The sequence below is a fragment of the Amaranthus tricolor genome, chromosome 4, assembly GCF_026212465.1.
Source record: "Amaranthus tricolor cultivar Red isolate AtriRed21 chromosome 4, ASM2621246v1, whole genome shotgun sequence".
Lineage (NCBI taxonomy): Eukaryota > Viridiplantae > Streptophyta > Magnoliopsida > Caryophyllales > Amaranthaceae > Amaranthus > Amaranthus tricolor.
The window spans coordinates 3370676-3381939 of NC_080050.1; the positions used below are offsets into that span (position 1 = coordinate 3370676).

General features: G+C 36.5%; 1 protein-coding gene across 1 annotated transcript; it reads left to right on the plus strand.

Moving 5' to 3' along the window:
* The first annotated feature begins 4357 nt into the window (after positions 1-4357).
* LOC130809952 (protein MAINTENANCE OF MERISTEMS-like) lies at positions 4358-8312 on the plus strand. Its single transcript, XM_057675825.1, has 2 exons — positions 4358-7646; positions 7730-8312. The coding sequence occupies exons 1-2, from the start codon at positions 7041-7043 to the stop codon at positions 7892-7894; spliced, it is 771 nt and encodes a 256-aa protein (XP_057531808.1). The 5' UTR covers positions 4358-7040; the 3' UTR covers positions 7895-8312.
* The last annotated feature ends 2952 nt before the right edge of the window (positions 8313-11264 follow it).

Sequence of the window (11264 nt, forward strand, 5' to 3'; positions counted from 1 at the left end):
GCTAAACAGACTAGGTTACCTTTTGAAAATAGTTTAATAAAGAGCTTGAAGCCATTTCAGTTGATACATGTAGATTTGTGGGGGCCATACAAGACTAAGACACACAATGGTTTTAATCAGTTTGTTACAATTGTAGATGATTACACTAGGCATGTTTGGATTACATTGATCAAATACAAATCTGATGTGATTTCAATTCTGAAGAATTTTATTCACTATGTAGAAACACAATTTTCATCTGTCATTATGTGTTTAAGAAGTGATAATGCTAGAGAAATCAAGGAAGGTGAAATGAAGTTGTTTTTACTTGGCAAGGGCATTATACATCAGACAAGTTGCCCAGAAACTCCACAGCAAAATGGAGTAGTTGAGAGAAAACATAGGCATTTGCTTAAAACAGCACGAGCACTACATTTTCAAGCTAAATTGCCATCTAACCTCTGGGGAGAATCTGTATTATGTGCTGCACATATAATTAATAGAATGCCACTCAAAAGCATAAATCTAAGTTCACCTTATGAAAGGCTTTATGGACAGAAACCTTCTTTACAACATCTTAAATGCTATGGTTGCCTCTGTTTCGCCTCAACCTTACACAACAACAGAACCAAGTTTGATGCAAGAGCCAGACCATGTGTCTTCCTTGGTTATCCACCTCATCAGAAGGCTTATAAAGTCCTTGATCTTGTCACCAACAAAATTCATATTTCCAGGGATGTTGTGTTCCATGAGCAACACTTCCCATTTCATCAACATACCTCAGCACCTGAACCTGTCTCCATACCCTTCCATGATATCTTCCTGCCTAAGACAACTTCTCTTTCATCTGGCACACCAAATGATGAACCTGATATTTTTCAAAATTTTGATACCTCTCCAGAACATACTCCACCTTCTTCTGTCCCACTGCAGAACACTCACCACTATCTCTGAACCTTCATCTTCTTCACTTTCTACCATTCCATCTCCTGCAAGTTCTCCAGCTCCAGATCTGACAGATCCTTCTCCTGAAATATCCAACATTTCACCTTCTGAGATTAGGCAATCTACCAGAATCCATAAGCCTCCTTCATATCTCAGTGACTATATCTGTCCAACTATATCCTATTCCAACTCCAACAACAATGCAGTTGAATATTCCAGCCTACCTCAGAAACATCAAGCCTTGCTAGCTCATAGTTCACAGATTCCAGAACCCACATCCTTCTTGGAAGCAGCCTCTGATAAAAATTAGGTCAAATCTATGGAGCAGGAACTAAAGGCTTTAACAGACAATGAGACTTGGGATGTCGTTCCCTTACCAGCACACAAGAAAGCTATTGGTAGCAAATGGGTATATAAGCTCAAGTTCAAGTCTGATGGAAGTATAGAAAGGTTTAAAGCCCGGCTAGTGGCAAAAGGGTTTACCCAAAAATATGGCATTGACTTTGAAGAAACTTTTTCACCTGTCATTAAAATGCCCACCATTAGATGTTTACTAGCATTAGCAGCACAGAAGGACTGGGATTTACATCAATTAGATGTAAACAATGCCTTCCTTCATGGAGATCTACATGAGGAAGTCTATATGAAGATGCCTGAAGGAGTTTCAAACCCACATGGCTATGTTTGCAAGTTGAAAAAGTCCCTATATGGATTAAAACAAGCATCAAGACAATGGTTTTCCAAATTAGTTACACAACTACAAACTCAAGGATTTGTCCAATCAAAAAAGGATTATTCTTTATTCATCAAAAGAGAGGGTGATCAGTTGACATTGGCTGCTATTTATGTGGATGACATCATCCTTACAGGGAATCATACTCCTACAATTCTGGCTTTGAAAAATTATTTACACACAACATTCAGCATTAAAGACTTGGGTGCCCTTAGTTTCTTCCTAGGCATGGAGATATGTAGAACATTTGCTGGTATAATCTTGAGCAACACAAATTCACAAGGGAGTTACTTCAATTCACTGGTCTTGATCTATCCAAAAGAGCCACTACTCCACTGCCCACATCTTGCAAATTACATCCAAACATAGGGGAATCTTATTTTGACCCAGCATTCTACAGATCATTAGTTGGAAAATTGAATTTTCTTACTCACAGCAGGCCTGACCTTACTTTTGTTGTTCAGACCTTGAGCCAGTTCATGCAAGATCCCAAGGTTCCTCATATGCAAGCTCTACACCATACCCTGAGATACGTTGCTGGTTCAGTTGGCCAAGGTATTCTCCTAAAGGCTGGTACAAGCATTTCTCTCATTGGCTACTCAGACTCAGATTGGGCTACTTGCCCCACAACTAGAAGGTCCATCACTGGGTACCTTGTCTTGTTTGGTGAATCACCAGTTTCATGGAAGAGCAAAAAACAGTCCACTCTCTCGAAATCTTCATCAGAAGCAGAATATCGTGCCATGGCAGCTGTTGCTTCTGAAATTACATGGCTGGTACGCTTACTAGAGGAGATTGGAGTATCAAATTTAAAACCTGTCACTATATACTGTGATAATCAATCAGCCATTAGCATTGGAAAGAACCCTGTGCAACATGAGCGAACAAAACACATTGAATTAGATGCTCATTTCACTCGAGAAAAGGTCCTAGATGGTCTGTTACAGCTACAATATCTTCCCACTGATCAACAAATTGCGGATGCATTCACAAAGAATTTGTCTGCAACACAACTCCAATACTTGATGACCAAGCTAGGCCTAGTTCAAACCACCACCCCTAGCTTGAGGGGGGGTATTGGGGGTGATACACCTCATACACCTGGTTAAGAGGGACACATCATTATTTTACTTTACTCTAATATATATATATATGTATATTTTTCCCATTTAAATAGATAGAAATTGTAATTGACTTCTAAAATAAAAAAATAACTTTCCCTTCTTCTTCTTCCTTGTGATTCTCTTCTTCCTCCTGATTGCATCTCAATGGCAGTATGAATGTGCAATTCAAGCTCTTACATTCTTCAAATTATATTTATTTATTTATATTTTTTTAATTTGGTATCATTTTAAAAAATGATGAGAGAAATATGTACCCACAACCATCTTCAATTATTTTTATAAATTTAATTATACATAAGAATTAAGAAATTGCATATGTTTGGATTAAAATCTCAAGATTTAGGTCATAATCCTTAATTCATACTTGATTATACAAAAAAGAAACATTAAATGTATAGCGATAATGAAATAGTGTTGCTAAATGAAAACGACTTACTTTATCTGATAAAGTAAAAAAAAACCCTACTTATTTTACTTAAGCTTTTTTAGAGTATTATTATTATTAGTTGGTTTGTTTGGTTGAAGTGAAGGAGAGAAAAATATCGAAAGAGAATGTTGACATTTTTTTATCATTATTGATCTTGCTCTTAACGGTTAGTGAATTCATCCTAGATTGAACCTCGGGCTCAAGTAGAGTATAGTAATGAGTAGTGTTGCATACTACTAATAGTAGTGTTGTTGGAACGTCTAGATGATGGCTATTTGAAGTGAATCAAATTAGACTGACCAACGACTTATGATTATTTCTGAAATACTTACTTATCCTTTTAATTTGTGATTAAGTTTTAATCTATAAGATAAAAATATAGTCAAGCGGGATCTTATTTTATTCGTATCGATGCAAAGATTATTAATATTAAATTTTTAAATTTTTATTTTTTTTATTATACATAATTATAGATATTAAAAATCAAATTAGAGCATTGGACTACGTGAAAAAGCAAGCGTTCCAAGTATTTTGAAACGGAAGAATTATATTCTTTTATTTCATAATTGTCATTCCTAACTAGTTATGGAGGACGTATAACTAGACATATTTAATTTGCGAGGTACCAATTAGATTCTTGACATCGGGAAACTGGTAAAGGATATCCATACTTAATAGATGTGTTAATGTTGCCAGGAGCGAATGAAGTCTTGTTCAATATTGTCAACTTATAGAATTTAAAAAGTTATATATCTAAATATGTTAATAAATGTGTTGCTTAAGTTGATAATATAATTGGTACCTGATAGCATTATTCTAAGTAGTGTCGGCCCTGGGCAAGAGCAAGCTGGGCATACAACCAGGGCCCACCAAAAAAATTACTCCATTAACACTGACAAGACTCGAACACAAGATGTTGTGTATAGAGGGCTATTGCTTTGCCATCAAGCTAGCTTTGTATTAGTGCTAACACTTCATTGTTTAATAATAAACCGAAAAATGACTGTTAATAAGAGAAAAAACAACACGCATGCAATAGATTATCCACAATTATAATATTTTTAATATTCTTGTGGGTTTAGTTGGGTGAATAAGTCCCCTAAATCTGTAAATGTTTAATATTTTCTTTTTGTTTAATTTTATATTATGTATTGGTGCATACTTTATTTTTACTTACCAACATTATAGATTTAAAATTTTCTATCTATGTTTTATATATCATTCGTTTTATTTTAGTCCTATCGAACAACGATATGTTATTTGAACAAATGACTTTATCAATTGCAAGTAATATGGAATCAAGGAATGATATAGTTAGGGCCCATAAATTATTTTCCGCCCCGGACCCCTAATATCTCAAGGCGGGCCCTGATTCTAAGTTCAAGTTTTAAAAATAATGAAATGAAGGCAAATTGAGATGGATTTAAAGTAGTTGAGATAGTTGTGAAGAAGGTAAAATGAGTATGAAATAATAATAATGATAGAAAAGAAGATGATTTCCCTAATTATGGAGGTAATACATTCCCCCACCCTCCCCTAGGATAAATACTTACCCCACAAAATTGAGAGCTTCATTTATTTTTCATCACTTTGTAACCATTTTTCCACCACTACAACAATCAAATTTCACTTTGATTTTTTTCGCCCTCGTAAATATTTACACCTAGTCCAAACATACCCTAAGTGTAGAATTACATTATCGCAGCATCTGCCAGAAATGACAATATAGATGCCCGACTGTTATGAATAGTGTCATGAATGGTGTGGCTTGAGTGCATAATTAATGTGTGCATTCATGTGTGACTTTTAGGATGGAATCCAAGAGTGTGTTAATGTGGGTGTATTAAGTTGAGTCTTGATGATTATGGTTTATGATGATGATTATGGTTTATGATGGTGATTAAAAGTATGGATTAATGAGGTAATGAAGTGTGAGTTAATCATAGGAGTTATGGGACTTAATAAAGAAGTGCAAAGGTTTAATTCAAGATGCTCCACTATGCAAGTCGAGCAATGCTGTCATAAGCTCTCTGAAGTGCCGCTCGACCAGCTCGCTCGGACGAGCGAGCTTTAGGGTCGGTCGAGCGAGCATACAGAATGCAACCAGAATCTTTTTTGACTCGATCGAGCGAGCCCCTGTCTTGGTCGAGCGAAGTCTCTCATGCTCCTAGGATGCTGTTTTTTGACTCTTTAAGTACTTGGGGCTGTTTCATTATCATTTTTATTCATAATTTTAATGTACTTAATGCTACTTAGTGTGATATCTCTAATAAATAGAGAACTCTCATACACACATAAGTTACATCAAACACAACCCCTAAGCCAAACACATAGCCTTTTGATTTTATCTCTTACTCAATTGTAATACTTCATTTGTAAGAGTGTTTTATACTTCTTTGATATAATATAAACAAGAAACTACACACGGCGGAGGACTTAGCTATCATTGGGTGAACCTCCTTAAATATTTGTGTCTCTTTGCAAGTTTTACATTATCAATCATTTGTTTAGTTCATTGTTATTATTATCATTCATCAAAGTTCTTAACATCGTATCGATTTTGGCAATTATATCACCGACCTTCATCGAGCATTTCATGTCTAGCAGCTTTTTGCATTTGCTAGGTTACATTGTAAGGTATTCGTTCCCTTACCTATCTAAATTCCTAATAAGGTCTTTTGTCCGTCCCATACTACCTATTTATTGATCTACCAATAAGCAAAAACCAGGGCCGACTCAACCACATGAGCAGCATGAACAATGACTCAGAGCTTCGTTATTTTGAGGGCCCAATTGAAAGAGATTGGTGAATAGTGACAAATATAAATTGAACAAGTAAAACGAATAGAAGGAAGTAATAAATAAATTATTGTGTCTACATATTTTAAAATCAATGTCGTAAAAATAACTTATTTATTGTTTTACTTTATTTTAATCAAAGATTTAATCAATTATGAAAAATATTTTTTTCATTAATCGAAAATTAGGGATTCCTTAAGAGTTGGAACAAGAACAATTAAACAAGTCAATCAAAACTATACATAATCAGAATTGCTAATCAGTTTTAATAATTTAGATTTGTATACATAGACAATCTAAATGAAACTCATACACGCATAGTGGGTTGTATCTTGACAATTGAGTTATCATATTTAGCTCTAATATTAGTCATAAATTATTCATTTCAAATAACTCTCCTAGTAGAACGGTGACGGGTTCTACTAGGAGGGCTAGGCAGGAAGAGGCTGCCAGACACAGTGAGGCTCAACGGTCGAGTACGCTGAACCAAGTGCGTACTCGTTTTGATGACCAAGCTAGCAGACTCCAGAGTAGTTGGGGGGTTTTTAGTGATGATAATGATGCTGATGATGTTCAGTTCCAAGGTCCTGATCTTCGCCCAGCGGACTGGACTGTTGTCCGGGGGCCCGACGGGAGATTCGCACATGCCAGCCCTAGTTCTTCAGGGGCATCTGAGCGTGCCGGACATAGTCTCATTGATAATGAGCCGCCACGGAGGAGTCCGCTGGAACGGACTGGTTGGTCACATCGCCCCAGCCCGGGGGGCCCACAGATAAGCGCCTGATACCCAGTTATGGCAGGCACATAGCTAAAGTTATTTTTGACGGCTCTAAGCGTACGTCTCCGGTTCTGGAATGCCGTAGTAGAAAGAAGCCATTGGAGGGGATCATCGGACTGCGGGACCGATGCGCTTTACGATGTTCTACCTGCTACTCCCCTCGGTCGGCTATCGTACGTCATGCACCAGCACATCGACTGTGCTTTGATATCGACCTTCGTGGAGAGGTGGTAGCCGGATACGAACACCTTCCACATGCCATGGGGGGAGATGACGATTATGTTGCACGAGGTGCAACGCATATTTTGCATAGGTATTGAAGGTTCTCTACCGGCTGAGCCTTCTGAGGGGGAGTGGCAGAACGGTATTACTAATCTGTTTGGGGAGCCCATGTCCGAGCTACGACAGAAAGGGATATTCACCAGCGGCTGCGTCAACGTTGCTGAAGTGATGCAGTTGTGTCATCGGTTCCAGGCTATGGATACCCAGTCGACAGCCTACTACATGGCTATTGTCGGCTCTACCCTGCTGGTGGATAAGACCAGAACCGGCATGCGACCTCACCCGATACTTGTCGTCAACGTCGATCAGGATGAGATCGCCTGGGGTGCGGTGACGCTGGCCTACATGTATCGCCAACTGGGAATGGCATCTAGGGCTGGTTGCAAGACCATTGCGGGTTGCCTCACATTGCTCCAGACATGGATCTACGAGTACTTTTCCGCCTTCCGCCCTCATCCTCGCCGAGCAGATGTGCCTAATAAGACTAGGGCGGAGATGTGGTCCACGCCCAAGCCAGGTCGTGAGATCAACAGGCTGAGGGACTGCAGGAGTATACTGGACTCCATGACGGAGACTCAGGTATTGTACATCACATCACACTTTCTTATGCATGTTATTTTAATTTTAGATTATTTTTATATGTTAACTTGGCTTGTATGCAGGTGGAATGGACTCCGTACATGACTTCTCCAAGGGCATTGCTGAATGAGTACCCACGCACCACCTTCATTGGGGGTATCACTTGCTTTGATATCGTCGAGGTGTATTTGACGGAGAGGACAGTGCGACAGGTCGGCTTTGTGCAGGCTATTCTCCCCCTCCTCTGAGACCAGCCCAGGCTATACGATCGGCACACGGTACCTACTCCGTGACCTTTGCTTCTCCGCCTGTGTACTTGGAGGCATGGAGTAGGTTCCTTTATAGTGCCTGCCTTAGTGATCAGGCACTTCGTCGGGCATCTGTTCCATCAGAGGCTGATCCTAGTTACGTTGACTGGTTCAGAGTGTGCTCCCACCCATACATCGTCCGCGGCGAAGGACCAAGTGCCGGTTTTGGTCCAGCTGAAAGCAGATTGAGATACGTTAGTTTTTTGAATTTATTTGTTTTCTATTATGTCGTTGTGTAATTTAGATGCTGTTTAATATCTTATTCACACCCTTTTTCTTTTTTTTTTTTAGTTTCTGAATGAATGGCCGAGTCAAGTCGCTCTATTGGCGAGACACCCTCCTGTTGCGGAAATGACCTCCCGGGAAAAACATGCTTTAGATGTATACCTTAATGATGTTAAAGATTTATTTGCCGAATGACAAGCTTTTAAGGGGCATGGCCCTTCATAGTTTGTACTTAACTAATTTACATTAATGCGTTTATTTATTTACATCAACGCTTTTTACATTAAATTTAATACATGTTTACATCAATACTTTTATTAGTTTACAACATTATTATACATATTGAATTTCATCTACAATTTCTATAGTAATGACGTACACAATAGTATAACTATGGGCTATCTACAAATTGAATCTCATCTACAATTTCTATAGTAAAACTGAATAATGATTTACACATCACGTTACACTATGACTATCTAAATTTACAGCATCTTCAGCGGTGTTATTACATTGTAGTGGTCGTGGCCTATATAGTTTATTCCAAAGTATAATCCTACTAGTAAAATGTGTTTCTGTATGTATGGAAAAATTGTAAACTGTTTCTCTCCAACGTTGATGGACTGGCGGCAGTGGAGATGAATCGTCGTTCATTAATAGTTGAACAAAATGATTTCCATTCACCCAACATATATGTATAACTTTATTTATACTATGCACGCCCGATGCTTTCCTTAACGGAAGAACCAAACAGTTGTACAGCGAATTACCGTCAGCAGAACCATAATAAGCAATGCCAACATTAAGAAACGTTGCTTCAGAGTACAATGCCATCGGTGCATCCATCCAGTGAATGTAAGGAGTAGGTCCATTGCCGTGTGAACCAATTCTGAATATAGCATCGTCTAACAACTCCTACAATAGATACAAACTTAGGTATTGGTCTCTGTTCATTTGCATTTCCATACACATAGCACGTCTTAAAAGAGGCCATGTCTCCTTGCCTCCCAACTCTGTGGCGGCAATAGCTCTAAATCCACAGTTATACAGCGAATTACCGTCAGCAGAACCATAATAAGCAATGCCAACATTAAGAAACGTTGCTGCAGAGTACAATGCCATCGGTGCAGCCATCCAGTGAATGTAAGGAGTAGGTCCATTGCCGTGTGAACCAATTCTGAATATAGCATCGTCTAACAACTCCTACAATAGATACAAACTTAGGTATTGTTCTCTGTTCATTTGCATTTCCATACACATAGCACGTCTTAAAAGAGGCCATGCCTCCTTGCCTCCCAACTCTGTGGCGGAAATAGCTCTAAATCCACAGTTACCATCACCTAAGACATCAATCCAATCAAACAAGTAAGGAGGAAGAATGTGCGGGATGTGATTAGGCCATGAAAACAGTGAAAAATCACGACCTCCTGGATCATCTGCAATTATTGAAAATAAGGTTAGTAAGATTAAGTTGTAACAAACTAATTTATATAACAGAAAGGAAAGTCATGTACCGGATAAGTTGAAACTAAACTTAATTCCAATTGAGGATTGCATTTCTCGACCACTAGATCTCCCGTGGGATGAAGATCTAGACCCTCGACCACGAGAAGATGATATGCTATATTCAAATGCGCTTTTATTTCTTCTACGGGTTTTGCTTGTGGTTGGTCTTCCCTTTCTAGGTGGATTACTTGCTACAATCAAAAATTTACACTCACAACTTCTACTTTTAGTTACAGGTGGGGCAACATTATCTAGATTATGTAAATCATCCCTAATATTACCAAAGCGGTGACATCTTAAATACACACTAACTCTAGACGTCCTTCTTTTTATTTATAACAAGCACGTGTAAATTGAAAACCAATTGTTATTGCTATCGCATCGGCCCAACTATGTAATTCATCTAAGGAATCAAATTCCCTATCCGTAACAAATCTACCGGAGTAATCTACGTTGTCTCCTAAGTTTTCAAAGTCCTGCAAATTTGAAATATGAAACAAACCATACATTAGGCCATTAAAAAATTATACATACAAACATTAATAATAAAAACATTCAATAATATATAAAAATTATAAATTACTTTAATAATTAATATTAAAATCTTAGTAATACAAATTAATATTAATTAAAAATTATAGTTTACTTAAATAATTAATATTAAAATAATAAAAATACAAAAAATATAATAAAATAATTGTAATAATAATAAAAAAAATTAATATTAAATAATAAGAAAATAATAATAATAATAACATATAATTATAAATTCTTTAAATAAATAATAACAAAATAATAGTAATGTTAATAATATAAATTACTTACATTAATAATAATAATAATAATAATAATAATAATAATAATAATAATAATAATAATAATAATAATAATAATAATAATAATAACAAAAATTAATAATAATAATAATAATAATAATAATAATAATAATAATACTACTACTACTACTAATAATAATAATAATAATAATAATAATAATAATAACAATAATAATAATAATAATACAAATAATATTAATAATAAAAATAATAATATAATAATATTAATAATAATAATTTACTATGACGTATAGTAATTTAAATAATAATGTAAATAATAAAAAAAAAGTCGCACAAAACCCGCGAGCAGACACATGGTGGAGTCGCACAAATCGTGCGACTGAACCGTGGTCCACTCGCACGTTTTGTGCGACTCAACCACGGTTCACTCGCCCAGTTTTTGCGACTTCCTTTTTTTTTTAAAAAAATATACCGATTCAAATCGATTAAAGTACATACTGGATCCGATTCATAGTCGCTTTCGTTAGCCATAGTAAATCGATTCCAACTAACAGCGTGTTTAAAATCGAAGAACGTTTTTAGAGAGGTTTAGAGAAATAGTACCGTGTTTGAATTCGTACATCATACAAGGGTGCGTTTGAAAATTCAATATATATATAGGGTCGCGATAAAAATGTTTGAGATTACGTTTAAACTTTAAATTTAATGTTTTTAAAGTGATAATAGTGTTATTAAGTGCGATTTACATTTGTTAAACAGGTTTTAAATGCAGGGGCAAATTT